Source organism: Echiichthys vipera (assembly GCF_963691815.1).
Source record: "Echiichthys vipera genome assembly, chromosome: 4".
Taxonomy (NCBI): Eukaryota; Metazoa; Chordata; class Actinopteri; order Perciformes; family Trachinidae; genus Echiichthys; species Echiichthys vipera.
Window position 1 is genome coordinate 32,387,740 of NC_139829.1, and position 26,333 is coordinate 32,414,072.

Below are 26,333 nucleotides of genomic sequence, written 5' to 3' on the forward strand. Positions count from 1 at the left end.
AGGTCTGTTAACCAGGGTACGAGAACCCCGATTTTACCGGGGATATGGTGTTTACAGACCGGAGCATGTCCTTTTACACTTCACGCAAACGCACAGACTGTCAGTTCCTTTACATCAGGGTTCATCAACATCAATATTCTTCAAATGATCAGAATTTTTCTAAGCAGACACCCTGGGACCAGACCTTCAAATCAAGGAAATTATCTATCTATCTGTCTATCATTGTTTTATATTTCCACCTTCTTTCTTATTAATGCTATTTGTATTTGCCTGTATCAGTGTGAACGACCCCTAAAGACACTGGGAAATCCATTATAATAACTGGTGGTAATTGTAATTACATGAACAGCAAGACACTATCCTTAAGTCTACTTTTCTCAAAGGATCAATGATCCACTGAGGCAGACCACAGTCGCTCTAAGTGATTAGAACCAGGGTGAAATTGCCTCATTGCTAGACAGTTTTCTGGAGAAGGGGGAATTGATGTCATTATCGCTGTAGGATTCATCCAAGCATCCAAACTGCTGCATGAGTAGCTCCCTGAAGCCAGTGCTCGTACCTCTGAACACAGCGCTACACAGCTTAGCTCAGCTCTGCAGGTTCGCAGGCACTCAGGTGATGGCTGATCCAGTCAAAAAGTGGATTCACCTCGTCCTAGTATATGTTTCTACAGCAGGGGAGAAAGAGGAAGAGTACTTTAGAAAACTGCTTATAACTGCATATATTCAGATGAGCTCGGACGACCTAGGGGAGAGCTAATTAAAGGGTGAGGAGTGGTTTCTGGGCAGTGGCCTGAGATGATGTTACTACTACAGAGGCAAAATGTCCTGCTGTAAACAGAAGCCAGGCATAATTAGTGATGATGATTTATTTGGAGGACATATACATCTCTCACGACCGAACGAGCGAGGTGGAGGGTACAAGCGGCCGAAATGGGTTTCCTCAGGAGGGGGGCTTAGAGATAGTGTGAGTGCGCCTTTAGTCAATCTAGAGCGGAGATCTAAAATCATCTAATGGATCATTGCGGGCAGTTGAGTGAGGAGCTCTGGTTGCTTGCTCTGTTCGCTGCGGTGTTACAAAGCCAGTTAAAGATCACCACGGAGCATGATGATAATGAGTGTGCTGATGTTTTACATTTTGCAATGGATGCAAGTCATTTAAAAAGGTTTGTGGGTGTATTGAAAAGAGAGTAGAAACTGACTTTACTGTGTATCCAGGAAACTTAGCTTAAAACATAGAATTTACAGACGAAAGAGAGAGAGAGAGTAGCTCTTTGTGGCAGTAAAAGACCTGGGCGCTGAAACAGTGTCACTGAAAAGTTTGCTAAACCTAACAGCAAAGCAGTCCTTGAAGGAAACCCTATGATTGTTCCTATGGATATAAAAAAAAATGGATAGAACTGTGCACCGTGGATGGCAGATGTGTGACCTTAGGCATCGAGTCTAGCAAAAATCCAGAAGGAGGGGAAGTCAGCCGCATTATAGTTTTAAGTGACTGCAAATTAAAGTAGCAAAATATGTGGAAGTGATGCAGGTGAGCGTGTAATGTAAGCTACATGTGGTCAAACAAGTCAAGAAAAGAAACTAAGCACTAAAGTGTGTGCAGGAGGGTCACCAAGAGTCAACTCAGCTGTGCAGATGTGGCCGTCACAATCGACATATAAGCGTAACATAGTAACCGCATCGATTGCTACGGACACATCCTGCTGCACCTTTCCTCCCACGGGACACAAAAATGCGACCTCCGTTAGGGTCTGCTCACACTGTCCTCCCGGACCACGACCCGGACTTTAGGGTACTTGTCCCCCCTCCCTCTCCCCCCCGCGCCCCAGCCCCGTTTGTACTCACACTACCTGGGCCTCGGCCAATGCTTCTTGCTGTCCATACGCCGTCACGCCGTAACACGTCACACGCATTGATCGCGTGTGTGTGGCTTTGTTTACAAATCTTTCCATAGACCTCGGAGTTTTTGTGCGTCTTGTCGACTGTTTTTAAATATTTTCATCCGACCAAATCTGCAGTAAACACTCCACCTCCGCATCACACCAACGTGAACCTTTCACCACCATTGTTGTTGTTAAATGTCTGCGCATGGTCTGTCCTTCTATTTACATGTCCGAACAGGCGGACATAACGCTACTGCCGTAGGGCTCGTGCTCGTGCTCGTACACGTGCGCACGCTCGTGCTCGTACATGTGCAAACGGCTCCGCTAAAGCCCATCTCTTTCAAGCGGGCCGTGGACGGTCCGCTGGCCGCAGTTGAGCGCGGAGCGGGTGCACTCACATGGCTTAAAGGTACTAGGCTTTAGCTGAAAAAACGGTTTTGGCCGCGGCCAAAAGGACAGTGTGATCACGCCCTTAGTTGACTGTTGCACCTTTTCTGCTCTCAATAGTTTGGTTTACTAACAAGAGGGATCTGTGTGTCATATCTCGCCTACAGGTAAAGTTGAACATGGACGATGGTCGCTCTCTGGGCCTGATGATCAGAGGTGGTGCGGAGTATGGATTGGGGATCTACATTACTGGAGTGGACCCCGGATCTGCTGCGGATGCTGGTGCACTAAAGGTACCCTGACTTAACCTGTCTTGATAGCACTACCGTAGTATATTACACCACAGAACCCGTCCCACACGTCCAATCTGATCTCTACCGTTGCAGAAGAAGAGGGCGCAACGAAATGACATCATTAAAAGAGCGCCGGTCAAACGTCTAAGAGTTTCATCCCCATTGCCCCGCTCTTGTTCGCTCTCTGTCAGTTCTTTAAAGCGACACACTCTACGGTCAATCCTTAAACCTTATAGCTATACCTTTATTCATTCATTCATCTTCAACCGCTAGTCCCTGTCGGGGTCGAGGGGGGGGGGGGGGGGGGGGCTGGAGCCGATCCCAGCTGACATCGTGCGTGAGGCGGGGTCCACCCTGGACAGGACGCCAGTCTATCACAGGACACATAGAGACGAACAGAGACAGACAACCATTCACACCTACGGGTGATTTAGAGTCATCAATGAACCGAACACCTGCACGTCTTTGGACTGTGGGAGGAAACCGGAGAACCCGGAGAAAACCCACGCAGACACGTGACGCCCTCCTTATAGTCAAAAGCAGTTAAAACTATAAATCATTACAAAGTAAAGGATAGTGAAGTATTAAATAATCAGATAATACATAGATGAAAATTAAATTATGAATACGAAGAAGAATTGAACCAGCAACCCTCTTGCTGTGAGGGTCAATCAGGTGGCATGATAAATCACATAGAGTGCGTTGACATGCGCATCAGTAACCCTAAAATGGCCTCCCCGACGGAGTCACTCTTCCTCCGGTACAGTAGGTGGCGCTCCACCAACATACAGCTGGACTGAATACGGCTTTTTTTCCAGTTCAACTTTGTCAAAATGACAAACTGATGTTAGTTGCCGTTGCAAAGTCCTCCCTCGGTTTAAAGGTAACGCTCTTTTGTTGTTGTTTTTTTCCACGTTGTTTCCGGTGCCGTTGCTTCCTGGTTTATTTTATTTCCGGGTCAAAAGCAACTGCCGCGGAGTGGGGAGCACGCGCAGACGAGAAACCCGCTAATAATCGGAGAACGGTGTTTACATGAATAATCCCTGAACGCCTCAGGATCCCCCAGTTAGAGCTGGTTAATGTGGCCCGGGAAAGGGAAGTTTGGGGTCCCCTGCTAAAGCTGCTGCCCCCGCGACCCGACCCCGGATAAGAGGCTGAAGATGAGATGAGATGAGATATTATTATTATTATTAAGATAGTGTGACATGTTGCTCCTCATGGGGGAATTGTTGGGTCTCTGTAAACCCTGAATAAGTCCCAGAGTGTGGTCCAGACCTTCTCGGTGTAAAGTGTCTTGAGATAACCGGTCTGATGATCACTGTAAATCAAATTGAACTGAACTGAATTGAAACATCCACAAACTCTCGGTCCTTTGAATCTTAGTCATGGATTAAATGAGTTGTTGTCGTTCACATTCCCGACAGTCTGCCACCCGTCATCCCGAACATCTGCCACCTGTTTCTTCCCGTCACCTGCTTCCTATTAGACCGTTAAGCGCCCGTTAGCGTTGCAAACATCTGCTGCCTCCCAGCCTCAGTCAGGCTGTTGAATTCACCGCCCTGACAGGTCTACAAAAATGCTTTATTAGCCGTACCAAATCTGCGCTGTGTGCTTTCAGGTCAGCTTTCTGCCTCAACAAGCAGGCCACTCTGTCTCTCTCTCTAACGCTGTGCTATTTTTCATCCTGCCCGAGGCGAGAAGAACAGAAGCCACTGTTTCCTATACCTGTAAACAACATCCCACTGCGTCCTACTTGGTGATAAAAATACAACAAAACACGCATTCATTGTAGGATTCCTTGCTATTAGAAGAAGAAGAAGAATTACTTTATTTATTCCGCAACGGGGAAATTATTATTAATCATGTTACACACACACGCACGCACGCACACACACACACACACACACACACACACACACACACACACACACACACACACACACACACACACACACACACACACACACACACACACACACACACACACACACACACACACACACACACACACACACACACACACACACACACACGACCGATGCAATTATTGGAGAGATGTCAGAGCGAGGGGGCTGCCAGTGACTGAGCAGTTGGGGGGTTCGGTGCATTGCTCAACAGCTCCTCAGCAGTGCCCAGGAGATGAACTGGCACCTCTCCAGCCACCAGTCCACACTCCATACATGATCCACACAGGGACTTGAACCAGCTACCCTACGGTTTCCAGCCAACTCACCTATGGACGGAGCTACTGCCGCCCCCAATTACAAACCAATTGGGACCAAAATTAGAAAAGCAGAGCTTAAAGGAAGTCTACAAATGTAAACGCTGTCCATTGAAAGGAAAGATGTTGTGACATAGTTCTCAGAGATAAAGACGTTTTGTTGTTGTTGTTGTTGTTGTTTTGTTCACTGGTCGTGCTGCAGAGCTGGAGCTTGAAGGAAAATGCGAATGCAGGAAAGAGATCAGGGTGAATGAAAGGAGGCACATGTAAAAGGATGTTTTCTGGTCACCTCTACGAGTCTCACAGATGTGTCTCTGCTGGTGGTCTGCAGCCATTCATTGTTTGTGGAAGGGAAGGGAGCTGCTGTGTGTGTGTGTGTGTGTGTGTGTGTAGCGGTCCGGGTGTATCAGATTGATTGATCCCGCCATTTGAGTAGGAGCAGCAGGCGAAAGAGGCGGCGGTGTGTCCTCTCCTATAAACCGCCCTCCGTCGTCCTGTCTGCAAGCTGTGGCAGTAAGATGAAGGGTTGGCTGGACACTGAAGCAGCGATCATCACAACAGTAATTTAGCATTTAGCATATTTATTTTGAACTATATTATAGTTTTATATCGTGCGTCTCTACTTCATTCACTTGAACGATTACAATTACATCCGAAGATGCTTCTCCTTCATTCACTTTTGGTGAATGTAGCCTTGGCCAGGAAGAGTTGATGTCATCAGGCGGTATCCAACGATCATCGGGCGTTTCAACCCTGAACCGCAACACCCTCAACATTGGTGGGTCGGCCACCACTGCCAATCAACTCCCCCTGGCTTCCAGCTACGCTCTTCTCTCCTGCTCCTTAACCAGCACGAGGCCCTTTCTGCTGCCTCCCCTATCCTGCGAACAGCCGTCTTTCTCTCCCTGCCCGTCACCGCGATGGCTGTGAGCATCCTCCGCACTGACTGGGCGGGAAATCCTCTACAGCCAACCTCGACCGGGAAGAGCCATGCCTGCCAACCTTTCCCCCTGCAGTCGTGCAAGAGATCCTGGTGTTCGGCCTCTTCCTCTCAAACGCTTGCTCACAACCCTCTTCCCATGGGACAGTGGGTTCGATGAGGATGATCTTCTTTGCCTCTTCAGAACTTTATTTCCAACAGTGTCACAAACCATTCATACAGTGATTAACCAGATTTGTGGAAGTGTTAAAGAACGGTTTAAACACCTCCTGTTTAGTCTTTTAGGGTGTACCACAAATTCGCTTGAGGCAGGTGTTTTGATCAAGCCCCCACCACAGCGACTTCCTGGTTGATCCAATCAGGAAGTGCCGAAAACTGCAGTTCTTCGAGTGTCCAGTAGGAGTAGTTTGCACAGTAAAGCAGTTTCTCATTGACCCCCATGTTAAACAGGCCGTTTTCACAGCATCATTAAACCTGTTTAAGACATCATGGTGTTTCCATTGAGTGTTGCTGATTCCAGCCGAGGTCGCGGGTCCAAGCGTCTGAAATGTGTTTCCTCAGGAGGGGGGCTGGAGTCTCCCTTAGAGAGAGGGGGAGAAGTTCAGCATCCGTGAGGAACTCGGAGTAGAGCCGCTGCTCCTTTGCGTTGAAAGGAGCCAGTTGAGGTGGTTCAGGATCATCTGGTAAGGATGAACCCTGGGCGCCTCCCTAGGGAGGTGTTCCAGGCACGTCCAGCTGGGAGGAGGCCTCGGGGAAGACCCAGGACCAGGTGGAGAGATTAGATCTCCACACTGGCCTGGGAACGCCTCAGGATCCCCCAGTTAGAGCTGGTTAATGTGGCCCGGGAAAGGGAAGTCTGGGGTCCCCTGCTGGAGACCCGACCCCGGATAAGAGGCTGAAGATGAGATGAGGCTTTAGAAATGAGGCCCCTGGTCATCTAGGAACCACCTTTAGGCCAAACTACTCACCTGATTAGTCTAAAGTTCCTGATTCAAGATGAATCAGCAGTGTAAATAACTATAACTTCACCATATTGTGTTGTGTTTCATCTTCTATGTCATATAAAAATCACTTGTGGAGATTTATAATCAGCTGCTTTAAAGCTGGAAGCAGAAAAGCACCACACAGTTTGAAATTGTGACGTTAAATATTCCTGAACTCAGCATTTCTGGGGAACTAGCATCCATTATCGTAACTTTATATTATTAGGCGTCATGGCTGAAAGTCATATTACTCATTTATATGTGTGCAACACATTGATGCTTGGTCATTCATTACTTTGAGTGAAACACGCCCTAACCATTAGAAAGTGAAAGCTGCTTTAAATCCATTAAAGTAGAGGCTTTTCTAACCCTGGAGAGGTCGCTTTGACACCAGATTAGAAACATGAAGATGAACAAAATTAATATTATGTCACTAGCTGGATTGGATGAGACATTTTTTACTCTGTATGAATTTTATTTAAAGTCGTTTCCTGTTTGTGTACCACATCCCAGTATCTCATGCTGCGACTTGATCATAATTGGTGTCAGACCGTCTCTGACCTTGGGGTCAAACCTTAGATTTGCCGTCACGTCCGACACGCTGGACTGTATCTTTGGCAGGCGACAGAGGAGAGAGGGCATCTTTCTCCATAAAGAGCATCAGAGTACTGTGAGATGAGACCGACAGTGGATCACAGGGATCTAACTTTGAGATGAGAAGAGAACATTGGCGGGTCTGTGTTATGCGTCTCCTGAAATGTCTGTGTCTTCAACGCACTGCATTTAATGACCACATTCGTCGCTTTCATCCAGGCTTTGTCTCACCGTTGCACGACTGACGACAACTACTAAGTCGCATCGCCTCACACACACACACACACACACACACACTCACACACACACAAACGGCTCTGTCTCACATGAAGCGGCATCACACAGGTGCTACTGTGGTTATTTCATATATTGCACATACACATTTTTGCATAGCAAGTGCTTCACACTGTGATCCTATCAAATTCTGAACATTAAGAAGGAAAAACATCTCATCTCATCTTCAGCCTCTTATCCGGGGTCGGGTCGCGGGGGCAGCAGCTTTAGCAGGGGACCCCAAACTTCCCTTTCCCGGGCCACATTAACCAGCTCTAACTGGGGGATCCTGAGGCGTTCCCAGGCCAGTGTGGAGATCTAATCTCTCCACCTGGTCCTGGGTCTTCCCCGAGGCCTCCTCCCAGCTGGACGTGCCTGGAACACCTCCCTAGGGAGGCGCCCAGGGTTCATCCTTACCAGATGATCCTGAACCACCTCAACTGCCTCCTTTCAACGCAAAGGAGCAGCGGCTCTACTCCGAGTTCCTCACGGATGCTGAACTTCTCCCCCTCTCTCTAAGGGAGACTCCAGACCCCCTCCTGAGGAAACACATTTCGGCCGCTTGTACCCGTGACCTGGTTCTTTGGGTCCTGACCCAACTTTCATGACCACAGGTGAGGGTAGGAACCAGGACTGAGCGGTAGATCCAGAGCTTTGCCTTCCTCAGCTCTCTTTTCTTCACAACGGTGCGGTAGAGCGACTGCAGCTCCGCCCCCGCTGCTCCGATTCTCCGGCCAAACTCACGCTCCATCGTCCCCTCACTCGTGAACATGATCCTGAGGTACTTGAACTCCTTCACATGTGGTCAGGACTCATTCCCTACCTGGAGTAAGCAATGCACCGGTTTCCTACAGTATTGCAGAATAAATCAAGTATTAATACCCTGTTCTTTACTTTGATCTCCGATGTATATGAGGTGGTCACTCATCCGAACCGTTCATTGCTAAACCCGAGCACGTAAATGTGCTGCTTAAAGCTAAGAGTGATCCTGACCACGGTATGTTACTTGAACACACGTGTGTCTGTGACTGTCACACTGTTTCCCCTGTAACTGCCTGGATGCCACAGCAGGCCAGCAAAGTGCCCCTGCTGCTGAAAATAGCAGTTTGCCCTCTCTGTGTGAAAAGGACAAATGCATAAGCACCCCCAACACACACACACATGCACACACATGCACACACGCACGCACGCACACACATTTTATGAATGATCAATAAAACTCCACTCTTAAATCCTGACAGCAGGGAGAGGGTAAGAGCGGAGGAGGGTAATATATTGCCCTGGTTGCGGACGTCATTTGAGTGTAAAGGTGTGACATTCACTATTTCTAGGCAGATCTCTTTTCAGTATAATATTGATTTTAATATTTGTTTGTAGCTAATTTAAGCCAAAACGGGCATTTGCAAATGTATTGAGTCCCTATAGCCAGTATTTTTTCAATGCATGTCTCATTTGTGAATAATCACCAACAAAATATGTAAATGTGAATGTTTCTCTGCTCCTCCGAGGGCTCGGTTGTGTAGTTAAAGTTACTGAAGTTACATCTGTTCCACATAATCACGGTGCTGCAGGGAGGTGAGAGAGAAACCAAGAATGAATGTCTGCCCCTGCTCGCCCTGCTGTTCTGTTCAACACTTCAATTCAATTCAATTCAATTTTATTTATAGTGTCGAATCATAACAGAAGTTATCTCAGGACACTTTACAGAGTAGGTAAAGACCTCACTCTATGACTTATTTATGATTTACAGAGACACAACAATTCCCCCGTAGAGTACGGTGGAGACGAAAACCTTCACTATAACAGACAGGAACGTCAGACAGACCCAGCTCTGTGGAGGACGCACATCTGTCTGCACCGGAGAGAGGAAGAGAAGGAGAGAGAGAGAGAGAGAGAGAAGGAGAGAGAGAGAGAGAGAAAAGACGGACAGATGGACAAAGACAGAGACAAAGACAAAGACAGACACACTTCCAGTAACTATAATAACATCTATAGTAATGTGAATATGACTTATTAATACAGCAGAACAGCAGAAACAAGCACAGCTGAGGTGATAAATTATAACAGCAGCAGGAAGCGTCATGCAGGACCACGGCAGCAGGCACCACCACGATCAGCAGAGACCTGCACACAGGACCACGGCAGCAGGCACCACCACCATCAGCAGAGACCTGCACACAGGACCACGGCAGCAGGCACCACCACCATCAGCAGAGACCTGAGAGATGACAAAGCACAAACAACTCCGGGGAAGAAGTGAATTAGTGACAAGCACTGATGAGACATGAATGATACAGACAGAGAGGAGAGAAGCTCAGAGGATCAGGAACAGGATCATCCCCCGGCAGACTCGAACTACAGCAGCAGAATTAAGGAAGCAGAACAAAATCAGCTTAAAAATAACAGCATAGCTAAGGGCTCGTAAGCCCTAACTGTAAGCTTTATCAAAAAGGAAAGTTTGATAAAGAGAACACTAACACAACTTCCTATTGCTGAATCAGGCTCATTTGGCTAAATTAGCTTAATAGTATGTACCAGATGAGCAAAGGGTTAAAATTAAGCGATGCAGGCCCAAACAAAAATTAGGTGTCATGAACGGTGCGGGGAAAATAACATTGGGAAACTGGACCCAAATGCAGACACTGGGTAAAAAGTACAAACAAAAGTTTAATATAAACGGAAACAGGAACGGGGAAACGACGGAGGATCAGGGAACAGGACGAGGAAACGACGGACGATCAGGAAACAGGACGAGGAAACGACGGAGAAAACAAAGAGAACAACGATTAATATAAAAAACACCGAGGAGCGCAAAAACCAACGAACGAGACACAGGAGCCAATCCGACAAAGAGTTTACCACGGGAAGGATAACAACGGTCCGGCGCTGCATGCCTGTCAGCTCAGGGTCTTTATAGTCCTACAGGTGATCAGCGTAACAGGCTGCAGCTGAGAGGGACACGCCTACAGGACCTGGACAAACAAACACAAGGGGAGACACATGCAGGGAGAAACAGACAGAGGGACAAAAACTCACGCAAGAGGGAGAGAGGAGGGACCGACCTAACCGACTCCTGACATTAGGAAAGCTATGATCCCTATTCATATACACAGAAAAGGGCTAACTACCATGATAAACTTAAATATTGCCATGCTTACCATTACATTACACTCATTTAGCTCAGGGCTGTCAAGCTCATTTTAGTGAAGGGGCCACAAACAGCCCACTTTGATCTCAAGTGAGTCGTATCAAGTGGGCTTCTTTAATAATGTGTTGGTGTAGGAACCTGGCCTCTGTCTCTTGTATGTATGTATGCTTATGAGAGATAGTGCCGTGGAGACCTGGCTTGGTATGGTCTACGTTTATCATCACAGCTGTGTGATTAAAGTGGTGTGTTGCAGGTGGGTGATCAGATCCTGGAAGTGAATGGTCAGAGCTTCGTCACCATCTCCCACGATGAGGCAGTTAACATCCTCAAAACAGGACACCACCTGCTGATGAAGGTGAGGGATGTGGGTCGCCTGCCTCACGCACGCACAGTGGTGGATGAGACCAAGTGGATCTGCAGTCAGGCCTTAGCTGAGACCAGCGCCACAGTTAACCCAGGTTCTGTCATCAACCCCTCCGTCAACGCTGGCATCCATGTCAATGCCGGCGGCAGCGCCTGCAGTTCAAGGTGAGTGCATTTAACGGCGTTAGAGGGACTACTGAGTACTACCAAATGCACTTTTCCCCCTGGTGAAATGGTCAACTATTAAGCTACTGGGGAAAATCCACCTTACATTTAATTTAAGGCCCTGTTTACATGACGCTTGTCGGTGAAAACGACAAAATATTTGATCAGATGTGCCTTTCGTTTAGACGGCGACTGCGTTTTTTGGGCTTAAAAATGCAAAAAAAATGTGTTTCTGCGTTAAAGGGGAAAAGAAACACTAAAGTGAGCGCTGACCTGCTCCAGCGTTGTGTTTGCGTGTAAAGGTAAAAACACTAAAGTGAGCTCTGACCTGCTCCAGCGTTGTGTTTGCGTGTAAAGGTAAAAACACTAAAGGAAGCTCTGATCTGCTCCAGCGTTGTGTTTGCGTGTAAAGGTAAAAACACTAAAGTGAGCTCTGACCTGCTCCAGCGTTGTGTTTGCGTGTAAAGGTAAAAACACTAAAGGAAGCTCTGATCTGCTCCAGCGTTGTGTTTGCGTGTAAAGGTAAAAACACTAAAGTGAGCTCTGATCTGCTCCGGCGTTGTGTTTGCGTGTAAAGGTAAAAACACTAAAGTGAGCTCTGATCTGCTCCAGCGTTGTGTTTGCGTGTAAAGGTAAAAACACTAAAGTGAGCTCTGATCTGCTCCAGCGTTGTGTTTGCGTGTAAAGGTAAAAACACTAAAGTGAGCTCTGATCTTCTCCAGCGTTGTGTTTGCGTGTAAAGGTAAAAACACTAAAGTGAGCTCTGATCTGCTCCAGCGTTGTGTTTGCGTGTAAAGGTAAAACACTAAAGTGAGCTCTGATCTGCTCCAGCGTTGTGTTTGCGTGTAAAGGTAAAAACACTAAAGTGAGCTCTGATCTGCTCCAGCGTTGTGTTTGCGTGTAAAGGTAAAAACACTAAAGTGAGCTCTGATCTGCTCCAGCGTTGTGTTTGCGTTTAAAGGTAAAAACACTAAAGTGAGCTCTGATCTGCTCCAGCGTTGTGTTTGCGTTTAAAGGTAAAAACACTAAAGTGAGCTCTGATCTGCTCCAGCGTTGTGTTTGCGTGTAAAGGTAAAAACACTAAAGTGAGCTCTGATCTGCTCCGGCGTTGTGTTTGCGTGTAAAGGTAAAAACACGTGCCAAAACACGTGATCAAATCTGCAGTAAACACTCCACCTCCGCATCACACCAACGTGAACCTTTTGCCGCCATTGTTGTTGTTGTTAAATGTCCGCGCATGGTCCCTCCTTCTTTTTTCTATGTCCGTACAGGCGCACATAAATGACCTCAGAACCGTCGTAGGCCTCCTGCTCGTGCTCGTACACGTGCGCACGCTCGTGCTCGTACATGTGCAAACGCGCTCTACAAAAGCCCACCTCTCCCAAACGGGCCGTGGACGGCAAGTTGTCCGCAGTTATGCGCGGAGCGGGTGCACTCACACTGGTCAAACGCACTAGGCTTTAGCTGAAAAACCGGTTTTGGCCCGGTGCAGAAGGACAGTGTGAGTGCGCCCTTAGTTCATTCCGTACAAAGAAAACAACTATGAATAATAAATAAAACAATTTAGCGACATAAAACCCTCAGCATAGTAACGCCGACAGGGACATACACCGCATGGCTCCCCCGTCATCCCAAACCACCCTCCTGCATCAGCTCCGCAGGGTTGCAGTGATATAATCACAGAAGATGATTATATTTGCTTCTCTACAGTATCTGGGGAGGAGAACATTCCATATCAACTATAATAAAGCACAAACTCACCTGTTTTCATTTCTTTAAGGGTCATTGAAACTGATGATAATAACTATAATAATACTACAGTGTGTAATACCTTGTACCGTGATACTGTGAAAGCGCAGCATACTGTGAAATGGTGTCATCTGAATGGCGGTCATGTGAAAATCTCATCTCGGTCCGTCACTGGGGGGTCCGGGACGTGAAAACCTTTCCCTGTTGCTGCGGAAGATTGTGTTTGACAGCAGAGCAGTGTGCGGAGACCCTCATCCGTCCTCTCCCGGCCCTAACGGAGCCGGCCCTGATGGAGATGTTGGAGAGCTATGCATTTCTCTGTATGCTGCTGCCTCGGGAAGAAGGCTCAACACTTCATTACACGTTCAATAGGCCGTGTTAATGTCGTGTTTTAATGTTGCGTGTGCATACGGATTGGTGAGGTATGCAGGTATTTATGTTGATGCTTTCACATGTGTGCGTTGTTCTCAAAACAACGTGTTTCAGGATGAATATAAGTTGTTTCCTAAATGTGCTGCACGTTGTTTTCTTCTTTGTTGCAGACCATCCTCAGCCAGAGCCACACCTGTGTTAGGAAAGGTAAGAATGGCAGCCATGCATTACGTCCCAGTGTGTTCATATTAGCATTCTTTAGGTTGTGTAGAGTAGACGGTACTCTTACATAGCTGTTTCTCCATCTGAGCTTGTCATCTCTTTTTCTGTATCCCTGAACAGACGTGGGACTAGAATCGGTCCAAAGTCATTAATCTAATGACAAACCTGCCACTTGACCTCGACTTTAACACTCAGTGGGCCTCATTTATCAAACGAACGTACGGCAGAAAAACGTGCGTACGATCGTTTCCTGGCAAACGTCGGCATTTATCAATTTGGACGTGAGCATGAGCTACGATCAAATCTCACGTCTGGTCTGAGGTCGTGTACGCACATTTCAGCCTGTGTATCTGAAAATAATGAACAAACCTCAGCTGTCATTAAGCAGAAGCCGTCACATATTAAGAACAGATCAAAACAGATTCTTAAAACTAATAAAACAAATAAAAATTGTGGTTGGAGCGATTGATTGTACTCATGTGTGTCTGAAGGCACCATCCATGAATGATTACGCATTCATCAATCGCCAAAACTACCACTCCATAATTGTGCAGGTGATGTGTGACGCAAGGCTGTCGTTTTTAAACGTGGCGGCCAGGTGGGGGGGGGGGGCTCGGGAACCCCAGTTAGAGCTGGTTAATGTTGCCTGGGAAAAGGGAAGTTTGGGGTCCCCTGCTAAAGCTGCTGCCCCTGGAGGATGGCCCTGGATAAGTGGTTAAAGATGAGTGAGTGAGTTAGGTGAGTGATTACCATGTCAGGTTGGTTGGAGGGAATTTCTGCTCCATCTAACTCTCGTCACCAGGTTCGGAGGGTTTGCTTGAGCTCGGGAAATGCTTTGTTTGCAGTTCAGGCTCTTTCTCCCGTCCTGCAGATTCATCCTCATCCTCCCTCGGTGTTATAATGTGAGACTCTCTGTGGTTAATGAGACCTTCTGCTGTAGTTAACGAGTGTGTCGCCTCCTCAAATTGGTTTTTCGAGGGCTTCCTTATCTTGTTGCACCTGCAGTTTGTAGAACGCCTGCTCTCACAGTTTAGCTGCATGTTTTAGTTGTGCTGACACCACAATACCCAAGACTCCTCACGTCTGGTCTGGGGTCTGGTTTCCACGGGTTCCAGTTGAGCTTTGACACGCGTGGTCGGCTTTGAGTGACGTTCAATTAGTGTGTTATTGATAAAATGACTGTAAATATCAAGCATGTATGTTTTGACTTAACCATTTATATGAAAACACTTCAAATCACTTCACAAAATGTGTGAAATGTAAGAGGTTTTTAAAGCTTTATTAAGGGGACACAATTGTCAACATGGTTATTACGTATTACTCCAGTCAAAATCTTCAAATGGTGATAAAGTTTTTAAAAGTAAATTAGGATTTATGATTAAAAGTGTTGTTTACAAACTGAATTTATGGATTTTAATTTGCAAAGAGCTTTTAGGAAACATGGAAGGTCAAGACAGAGACAGGATCTTGGCAGGGAGCCTCTTTATTTACATTCCCCAGAAACAGGGAGAGGGAGATCTGCCAGATCTACGCTCATGAACGTCAGATAGAAGCTAGAGCTTAGTTACCAGAGAGTCCCAAGCTCGCAGGTCACATGTGTCCTATCTAAGAGTGAGTTAGGGCGCACTCACGCTGTCCTTCTGTCCCGTGCCCCGTGCTTTAGGGTCCTTGTCCCCCCCTCCAGGCCCGTTTGTACTCACACTACCTGGGCCTCGGAGAATGCTTCTTGCTGCCTATACGTCATCACGCCGTAACACGTCACACGCATTGATGACGTCATGGCGATGCGTGGCTTTGTTTCCAGATCTTTCCGTAGACCTCTGAGTTTTTGTGCGTCTTGTCGACTGTTTTTGAATCTTTTCATCGACCAAATCTGCAGTAAACACTCCACCTCCGCATCACACCAACGTCAACCTTTCACCGCCATTGTTTTAAATGGCCGCGCATGGTCCCTCCTTTTTTTTTCTATGTCCCAACAGGCGCACAGGAAATGACCTCAGAACCGCCGTAGGCCTCGTACTCGTACACGTGCGCACGCTCGTGCTCGTACACGTGCAAACGCGCTCTACAAAAGCCCACCTCTCTCAGACGGGCCGTGGACGGCCAGCTGGCCGCAGTTATGCGCGGAGCAGTTGCACTCACACTGGTCAAACGAACTAGGCTTGACCCGAAAAACCTGTTTTGGCGCGGTGCAGAAGGACAGTGTGAGTGCGCCCTTAGAGCAATGCTGATTGATAATCATCTCATCTCATCTCATCTCATCTTCAGCCTCTTATCCGGGGTCGGGTCGCGGGGCAGCAGCTCCAGCAGGGGACCCCAAACTTCCCTTTCCCGGGCCACATTAACCAGCTCTAACTGGGGGATCCTGAGGCGTTCCCAGGCAAGTGTGGAGATCTAATCTCTCCACCTGGTCCTGGGTCTTCCCCGAGGCCTCCTCCCAGCTGGACGTGCCTGGAACACCTTCCTAGGGATATGACCCACTAATAAAAGCACAATTTTGTCGAGTATTGTGTCTGTGTTGACATTTCCAAGCTGGATGTAAATCGGACAGAGTTACGACAGACACAGGTAGTTTCTTGGTAGTGGTCTTAGTTGCCATGGCGAAATCCTCCTTCGGTTTAAAGGGAACGCCCTATTGTTGTAATTTTCACGTTGTTTTTAGCGCCAATGCTTCCTGGTTTATTCTATTTCTGGATCAAAAGCCACTGGCGCAGAGTGGGGAGGGGGAAGTTCCAACCAAGGCACATGCGCAGACGAGAAACACGACAGTAACGCGGGTAAAGCATTTACATGCAGGAGATCTCCGGTTACTAAATGAGTTATCTAGGTCTGTTAACCAGGGTAGGAGAACTCTGTGTTTACATGGTGTTTGAGAAACCGGAGTACGCCCTTCACTCCATTATAATCGTTTTTTAAACTGCACGTAAACGACGTAGCTGCGTGCTAATATGTGCAGAAATCCAAAACAGTCTGCATCAATGGCTCTTCTGTAATGAAGCAGCTATTCTTCAGACATAGGTCCAACTTCTGTGCCCCCCGGCACGTCTAATGAGCGTCGTAGTTTAAGACCGGATGGGTCCAACAAGCATTTCAACAGCCCCTGGGTAACCGTGGATGAATCAGAGACAGTGTACGGAAGATGCTGAAAGCTGAATGGGACAAGAATGAATATTCAGCGCTTGTATCCGCGTGACTCAGTGATGGGGTGGTTATCAAAAAGCATCTTGTTAGTGAAGGCAGTGTGCTGTGTTTTAATTAGGGCCCGTGCTCGAGAGATGTGATTGGAAGAACACCAGCGCTGACACGCCATCATTTAGAGTAGCCTTTTGCCACTAATTGATTTGTGTCAGGGTGTTTTAGACTGATTTAACCCTTGTTTTAAGGTTAACATGCAATAATCCCTTCCTCTAAAACAAACAAAACTGATTTATGAGCTCCTCTAAGGAGCTTTTTTATTATCCTCCCTATGCCTTCTGGTTTCGTTGCCTTTGTTTCCCCTGGGAATCTTTATTTGGCTGTTTATTTCTGTTGTTCCTTCTTTTATGTGGACTGAATGTGCAGTGCATTAGCGTTTTGTTTCATAATAAACATGACAAAAGGCCTCTTTTATTGCCTCCAGATGAAGTTTAGATGATCAAAATAATGACAGAAAACCTCTAACTCTGGATATCGCGTGACTTCCCCTCAGAATGTGCAATTCATTCATTCATCTTCAACCTCTTGTCCCTGTCGGGGTCGCGGGGGGCTGGAGCTGATCCCAGCTGACATCGGGCGTGAGGCGGGGTCCACCCTGGACAGGACGCCAGTCTATCACAGGACACATAGAGACGAACAGAGACAGACAACCATTCACACCTACGGGTGATTTAGAGTCATCAATGACTTTATAAGTACAAGTCCATTTACCATTTACCAAAAGCACGAGAGAGGGAACAATCTTTCCCAGCAGCTCTTCCCCCCTCGCAGGTTCCTATTTATTCTGTTTAATCCATACAAAGGTTTTCACCGTCTGTGTAAAGCCACAGGACCTCGCTGCAACTCACTCAATCTACCAACAGTGAGATGAGCTCTTTCAAGCTGCTTAGAAAGATAATGACGGAGTCCTGAAGGCAAACAAGTTCTGACTGACTCGTGCTGCGGCTTTGAAGTGGTGCATTTTTCCCTGGGCTCAGTCACATCTGTGTGTGTGTGCACGGGAGGATGGAAGGTCTGCACACATCTGAAGACTTTCTATTTGCATGCTATTGGGCTTGAAGAGTGAGATAACCTTTCTTATCCTACCTGTGTGACCCTAGTGTTTTCTCTATCTGTCCATCCAGTCAGCAGCGTACAGAAGTGTGGGCCCGCCAGGGGCTCAGGTGTCACTGGAGCAGCAGGCCTACATGGTGCTGACGGAGCCAGAGAGGCAGACCATGGCCTACTACCTGCTGGAGTACCAGGAGGGACACATAGGAGTGGAGCCACTGGCCATGGCTTTGTTTGAGCTCTTTAACACACATGCAAAGGTAGGAGCAATGGTACCAGAGGTAAGGGCGCACTCACACTGTCCGTCCGTCCCGTGCCCCGTGCTTTAGGGTCCTTGTTCCCCCCTCCAGGCCCGTTTGTACTCACACTACCTGGGCCTCGGAGAATGCTTCTTGCTGCCTATACGTCATCACGCCGTAACACGTCACACGCATTGATGACGTCATGGCGATGCGTCTCTTTGTTTACAGATCTTTCCGTAGACCTCGGAGTTTTTGTGCGTCTTGTCGACTGTTTTTGAATCTTTTCATCGACCAAATCTGCAGTAAACACTCCACCTCCGCATCACACCAACGTGAACCTTTCACCGCCATTGTTTGAAATGTCCGCGCATGGTCCCTCCTTCTTTTTTCTATGTCCCAACAGGCGCACAGAAAATTACCTCAGAGCTGCCATAGGCCTCGTACTCGTACACGTGCAAACGTGCTTTACAAAAGCCCACCTCTCCCTAACGGGCCGTGGCCGGCAAGCGTGCCGCAGCTATGCGCGGTATAATTGCACTCACACTGGTCAAAGGAACTACCTGTAAAACCTGTTTGGGCACAGTACAGATGGACAGTGTGAGTGCGCCCCAAGTAATCATTTTTTATTTAAGTGGCAAACAAGTTTTCAACAATCTTTTCTGCTGACATACTTTTCAGTTTACTTTTAAGACCCAAAACTAATCTCGCTCATTCCTCCTAAGGCACAACGTGTAGGGTTGGAATAATTGCAAAGACGCTGTAATCGTATCAATCCTACACACAGTAACTTTAAACCCTCAGTAACTCTCTGCTCGTCTCTCGTGCGTGCTCATATCTCACTTTGGTTTTCTCCTCCTCTCCTCCAGTTGTCCATGTTGTCTGAGGTGAGGAGTCTGGTGGCTCCCCAGGACCTGGACCTGTACGACAGGCTGGTGTTGCACCGTGAGAGGGAGGCCCACCAGGTCTGGCACGGAGGTCTGGGAGTGCTGCATCCACGCGGCTACTGCATCCACCCGGCCCCTGTGATCCATGATGCTACGGTAGATCCCTTATCTACTATTCCTTAAAATGTCGTGAGCGGTACAGAGATAACAAACTAAAATGGTGGACCCAATGCAGACACGGACACGAAGTAAGAGTACAGACAAAACGTTTAATAATACTAACAGACAAATGCAAAACACTACAGAGAAAACCTGTAATATAATAGCAAGACGATCACGGGAAAAACAGGAACGAGGAGACGACGGAAGATCAGGAACACGGGAAACTACGGAGAAACAGAAACAAACACGATTAGAATACGTAACGACAGGGAGCGTGATAACCACAACGAGAAAGGGGACGCCAATCCGGGGGGAATAGTTTTACCAGTTAAGGGTCTACAACGGTCCGGCGCTGCATGCCTGTCAGCTCGAGGTATTTGTAGTGGTTCAGGTGATCAGCGTAACAGGCTGCAGCTTGGGGGGAACGCCTACCGGACCTAAGTGACCGAGACAAGGGAAAAGCACACATGCAGGGAAACACAGACAGAGGGAGACAAAAAGACTGAGAGAGAGAGACTGTCCAGAAACAATCACAACATAAAATGTGTCATCCACTGTAGTATCGTGTGGCGTTAGCCTTCTTTTTTCTCGCCCTGCTCCACTTTGCCACTTAAATCATCTGCCATTTAACTGACGTATTGGTCGTTTGTTACAATATCACAACTCAAGAAAGTAAAGAAATGAAGCTTTTTTCAGTCTGTGTTCTGATTCAAACTCCATTTTTAGTCCAAATACCTGGAAGTTTTCTCGCTTCACAAGTTTTATTGAGGAAACTTTTGACGTGTGAGTTCGAGGACAAGTATCCCAGCATTTATTTTGCCACCATCGCTTAGATTTAATAAAATCCATTTTGCAAGATTTACAGTGTCACAAAGTAACACTCAATGCCATCCCAGTTTTTCATTACCCCTATGTTAAGGTACTTATCACCACGGGGGCGTTTCCAGCACTTGAGGACATTCAGCACTTTGCCCAAACTTCAGTAGGGGGGTTTGGGGGTTTGTCCCCCCGGCTCTTACGCAGTGCATTATTCGATATCTTTTCATAGAATCTGCATAGATCACTGAGAGCGATTGGCGTGTGTGCCATTGCATCAGTCTTTGACACCGAGCATCAATCCTCAGAGACCTCATTGTGCCAGGGTACAGTCGGCTTCTGATCCACTTCTTCCAACAGGCGGGCCTCTACCAGGGTAGTATGGGAGGGCATCTGCACCCCCTAAAAAGTGCCTTGCCAAAGGTTGTGGCTGGTCAAAAATGACAAGATCGAAACTCCGATGTCTTCATTCCTTCCAATCCCCCTCCTATCCTTCCTACTATATATATCTCATCTCATCTTCAACCACTTATCACGGGTCGGGTCGCGGGGGCAGCAGCTCCAGCAGGGGACCCCAAACTTCCCTTTCCAGGGCCACATTAACCAGCTCTAACTGGGGGATCCTGAGGCGTTCCCAGGCCACAGTGGAGGTCTAATCTCCACCTGGTCCTGGGTCTTCCCCGAGGCCTCCTCCCAGCTGGACGTGCCTGGAACACCTCCCTAGGGAGGCGCCCAGGGTTCATCCTTACCAGATGATCCTGAACCACCTCAACTGGCTCCTTTCAACAAAGGAGCAGCGGCTCTACTCCGAGTTCCTCACGGATGCTGAACTTCTCCCCCTCTCTCTAAGGGAGACTCCAGACCCCCTCCTGAGGAAACCCATTTCGGCCGCTTGTACCCTGGACCTGGTTCTTTTGGTCATGGCATTTCTCCAGATTCAACCCTGGCCCTAATAGACCCAGCCGTGCAATTTCATCTAACGTTACGGTTTGGTCTTGGCTCGAATGAAGGGTGTGTCATTTCTCTCTCCGAGCCGCTCCCTGACCAAACTCTCTGCATTGGTTGTCATGGTTAGTCGTTGCTGATATTAAGAGCGTGCTGCTGGCGCTGTTTGCTGCACCGCACCATATTTCTGAGCAATTAACTGCGCTGACACACTCATTACCGTGGGTGTGAAACTGCAGCCCCCAATAAACAGCTAATCACATTTAATTGACAGTCACTTAGTCGCTCTACACCATGTTATGACACACTATTGTCATGGATGAGTGTTTCTATGCAGCGTTTATTTTGAGTAGCCGATAGCTGCCAAGGAAAGGGGGAAGGGCTATTTAGAGCTGGAGCCCTTTATACTGGAGCTTACAAGCTTATTATGTCAGTGACAACTAAATAGATAGAAGGCAGACAGATGAAACCCTTCCAAGGGTATAAATGTTAATATAAAATAATGTTATAAAACTGATTACATCTTATAAAGATCCGCTCCACTCAGTGTGTCTTTCTTACGTTTACGCCTCCTGAAATCTCTGACATTGACTGCACTGCACTCGTGTTGCTATAAGGGCGCCGAGCGAGAAAGAAAAGGCTTTCATTAATCTCTTTTTCACTTCGTCCGACCTTCTGAGACACTCTAAAAAGGTAATACCTATGTTTACTGAAATCACGTTAATGTACTTTACGTATTCCTCCCTATCCTGCTGATTGAACTCATTGAATGTGAGTGTGGACTCACATTCAAAACCAGGTTCATCTGAGTAAACTTTCTGTTCCTGGAGGGAACAAAGAGCTCAACAGTGCACATGTGCAGTGGAGCATCAGGAGGACGCATCTGTGGGCGAAGCAGAAGGTTAGAAAAAGCCTAACCGGAAACTCCCATGATGCACTGGGGCGACTGTGGCTCAGTGACAGAGTGGGTCGTCCTCCATTCGAGAGATCAGCGGTTCCATCCCCACCTCCCTCGGTTCACATGTCCTAAGTGTCCTTGGGCAAGACACTGAACCCCGAATTGCAAAGTGTGAATGGTTAGATTAGATGATTTGAGGGTAACGATGACCAGGACAAGTGAGAATATTCACAGGGTTGGATTAGATGGTGTGTAGATGTCCACTGCCATCAGTGAGACTATTTACTGTTTTATCTTTTATTGATTTGAATGTATCTCTACTTTAATATGCATCTGTATTTTATCTGTTGACAGCTTCTTAATTACTATAATAATTCTTATAACACTCTCAGAGCACATTATTGGCTCTTGGTCATTTACAGTAAATGACATCGTGGACCATGTGGACCATGTGGACCCCCTTAAAGGACACCGGACTGAAGCCAACATCGGAAACTACTATTCTGTATTAGCCGCCTTTCCTCTCCTCGCCTCCCGGAGCTAGAGCCATCTTGATAATTGAAAAGCAGCCGGTCTTGGCAGCACTCACACGCTCACCCACGTTTGGCACAGCAGTGGACAGGCAGCTAATTAAATCTCAGTCTTTAGCCTCAAATGTTCCCAATCATTCAGGTGTTTCTCGTTATGATGCCCTGTGGTGCAAATCCCATCCATCTGGCACCTGCACTTAGTAGAATCAAGTAAACCATATTTACTTTTATTAGTGATTTAGCCCTGTGTGCAGTGCTCCAACGCTTCATACTGTTTCTTTCAGACTGATGGATCCATCGGTGACTGGACGGGAAAAGACCCGGAGGAGAACATGAATGCCTTACAGAACATTGCACTGGTATGTGTCTTTGTTTGTTTTAACTTGTTTTTTTTAAGTATAAGCTGCAAATAAATTGTTGTACGTATCGGGGATAGGTGGAGTGGAAACATTTAGGGCGCACTCCCACTGTGCCTCCGTCCCGTGCCCCGTGCTTTAGGGTCCTTGTCCCCCCCTCCAGGCCCGTTTGTACTCACACTACCTGGGCCTCGGAGAATGCTTCTTGCTGCCTATACGTCATCACGCCGTAACACGTCACACGCATTGATGACGTCATGGCGATGCGTGGCTTTGTTTCCAGATCTTTCCGTAGACCTCTGAGTTTTTGTGCGTCTTGTCGACTGTTTTTGAATCTTTTCATCGACCAAATCTGCAGTAAACACTCCACCTCCACATCACACCAACGTGAACCTTTCACCGCCATTGTTTTAAATGTCCGCGCATGGTCCCTCCTTCTTTTTTCTACGTCCCAACAGGCGCACAGGAAATGACCTCAGAACCACCGTAGGCCTCGTGCTCGTACACGTGCGCACGCTCGTGCTGGTACATGTGCAAACGTGCTTTACAAAAGCCCACCTCTCCCAAACGGGCCGTGGACGGCAAGCGTGCCGCTCCTAGACGCGGTACGGTTGCACTCACACTGGTCAAAGGAACTAGGCTTTAGCCGTGAAACCTGTTTGGGCACGGTACGGAGGCACAGTGTGAGTGCACCCTTAAAAATAAGTCCAACCAAAAATTATGTCTTCTTATACTGCAAGAAGGCCAGTCGAGTCCATAGCCCCTTTGATTCCATACCAGTGATAATGTTATGAAGGTATGGTGTGTGTGTGTGTGTGTGTGTGTGTGTGTGTCTGGTGTGTGTGTGTGTGTGTGTGTGTGTGTGTGTGTGTGTCTGGTGTGTGTGTGTGTGTGTGTGTGTGTGTGTGTAACCATCAGCATAATCCAAAATTGGTAATATAAGCTAATTCATAGTTTATCTCCAACATTAAGTATATAACAACTTCTTAATTGGTCTATAAAAGCAATTCCACCGTTAATGCAAGACATGATCAATATGTGGTTTGAATGGGACTTAAGAGAGTTTTGTACGGCATGAGTGTAAGATTAAATGTATTAAAGCCCCCCTACACTAAAAAAAAGTGTTTTTCTTCTGTTTCTAAAATGTCTGACACTGACTATAGGGCAGGGGTGGGCAGATCAGGTCCTGGAGAGCCACTGTCCTGCATGTTTTAGGTTTCTCTCTGCTCTAACACACCTGAGTCTAACACACCTGAGTCTAACACACCTGAGTCTGACACACCTGAGTCTGACACACCTGAGTCTAACACACCTGAGTCTAATGATTTGCTCGTTTACAAGCAGCTGAAGCTCGTCACAGTTTGATAATTGTCAGACTCAGGTGTGTTAGACTCAGGTGTGTTAGACTCAGGTTTGTTAGACTCAGCTGTGTTAGACTCAGGTGTGTTAGACTCAGGTGTGTCAGACTCAGGTGTGTTAGACTCAGGTGTGTCAGACTCAGGTGTGTCAGACTCAGGTATGTCAGACTCAGGTGTGTTAGACTCAGGTCTGTCAGACTCAGGTGTGTTAGACTCAGGTCTGTCAGACTCAGGTGTGTTAGACTCAGGTGTGTTAGACTCAGGTGTGTCAGACTCAGGTGTGTCAGACTCAGGTGTGTTAGACTCAGGTGTGTTAGGGTAGGGAGGAACCTAACACATGCAGGACAGTGGGTCTCCAGGACAGGAAGTGCCCACCCCTGCTACAGTGTCTTGTAACTGAGGAAAGGTTGTCACTAGAGAGGTGTTTTCACATTCATCTCCTGAAGGAGGAGAAGTCTGTGCACTTCTCTGAGCTCTGAGATTAACATGTATTCATGTAAGCGTCAGTTGGAACGTCAACCTCCAGCTCAGAGTGGACCGTCAGCACGGAGAGAAAACATACTGTCATCACAGCTGTCAGACAGTAACAAGCTAACAAGCTAACAAATATATGACGTGTGTAAAAATGTACAATAATGGTGAAACAGTAGATGTTGCTCCAGCTCAAGTTTTTACTTTCTATGAGGGAAATCCATATTACATAAAATATGAATCATATTTGAGTAGTTTTGAAATACTTTAACACATGTCTGGAGTGGGACTTAAAGCTATAATTTCTTAGAGAGACAGTTTTGTATGGTTTTAATATCCCATTGTTGGGCAATTTTGATGTATATATCACTGCATCATCTGCATATTACCGGCTATTAACGTCCAGGGGTTTATACGTAAATTAAAATGAATGATTTCATCATTTACTTGAACAGGTTCCACATGCACATTTAAAGAAGCTACTTCCCCAAACACAAGACACAAAAGAGGAGGGAAAGGTAAATCATGTGTGTGTCTTGACTCAGCAGCATCGTACTCAAGCTGATCTACAGGAAAATAAATATTTGAAAGCAACACAGAATGTCTTACTTACTCAGTTGTCGCCTGAGTGTTTTCCTTTACGCAGATCAAGACATAAATTGATGTGAAAAAGGCACAAATTAAAAAAACACTCCCGTACTTAATATGTGTTCTCCCCTGAGTGCTTCTCCTCAACCCTCAACCAGGACGGAAATCTTAAAGACTGTAATTTAGAGGCTTTTTACACTCGTGTCGTTCTGTGTCCTTCTCTTCATTTGCAGGATGAAGTGCAGGCTTCAGGTGAATCTCCTCCGTTCTTCATGCCTGGCTCTATCCAGGCTCAGAACAGGCCGTCTAGGGAGAGGGAGCTTAGCCGGAAGCCTTCAGCCAGGCGGATGCAGTCCGGCGCTAACGTGCTCTTCACCGGCCCGACCCGGCTGCTCCAGGACTGCCTCCACAAATCGCTCAAATCCCTCCCCACCACCCAGCAGTCCTCGCCATCCACCAGCCACACTTCCCTCAATGCACTCCATCACACCTGCCAGAGCTCCCTCCAACTCTCTGACTCTGAACACCACAACCACTCCCACTTCCCTCATCCCTTCCACCACCACACCTGCCCGGGCTTCCAGCACCACCGGGACTCCTCCATCTCTGCTAAGTCAGAGTCATCTATCAAGCTGGCCAGCAGATCCAGTTCCTACGAGAAGTCCTCCTACTTGTCAAAGTCTGCGTCCTCTTCCAAAGCGGCATCTCCCATGCCATCGCCTCATCCGTCACCCCATCCCTCGCCATGTCCCTCCCCCTGCCCCTCTCTCATCACACCGGCTGCATCATCCTATAGTCCGGTTCGAGCCTGCTCCCCTGCTCTCACCCAGAGAGTCATCATGACAGACATGAACCGTCTGTCTGCAGACTCTACACCGCAGCAAAGAGGTACACACGTCTGTGCATAGATGCATCTCACGCATGCTTCAACGTAACATGCAGCTAGTGGGCAAAGTTGCCTGTGATCATATTACGTTACGTTACTCTGATGGCAGGAAATAAATGTGCTGGTGCATATTCAAAGTCTCAAACAATTAATAATCTTTATGTGTGGCTAGGGCAATATATTATAGATGAGGAGGCCTCGGGGAAGACCCAGGACCAGGTGGAGAGATTAGATCTCCACGCTGGCCTGGGAACGCCTCAGGATCCCCCAGTTAGAGCTGGTTAATGTGGCCCGGGAAAGGGAAGTTTGGGGTCCCCTGCTAAAGCTGCTGCACCCGCAACCCGACCCCGGATAAGA

General features: G+C 47.3%; 1 protein-coding gene across 1 annotated transcript in view; it reads left to right on the forward strand.

Moving 5' to 3' along the window:
- whrnb (whirlin b) overlaps positions 1 to 26,333 on the forward strand; it is a gene marked incomplete at both ends in the record, with an annotated part of 74,057 nt that overhangs the window by 38,585 nt on the left and 9,139 nt on the right. The window contains 7 exons of the mRNA XM_083912182.1: positions 2,440 to 2,565; positions 10,978 to 11,252; positions 13,544 to 13,580; positions 17,915 to 18,100; positions 18,949 to 19,122; positions 22,602 to 22,676; positions 25,324 to 25,978. Coding sequence (XP_083768308.1) covers positions 2,440 to 2,565; positions 10,978 to 11,252; positions 13,544 to 13,580; positions 17,915 to 18,100; positions 18,949 to 19,122; positions 22,602 to 22,676; positions 25,324 to 25,978 — 1,528 coding nt within the window. The remainder of the gene's footprint in view (positions 1 to 2,439; positions 2,566 to 10,977; positions 11,253 to 13,543; positions 13,581 to 17,914; positions 18,101 to 18,948; positions 19,123 to 22,601; positions 22,677 to 25,323; positions 25,979 to 26,333) is intronic.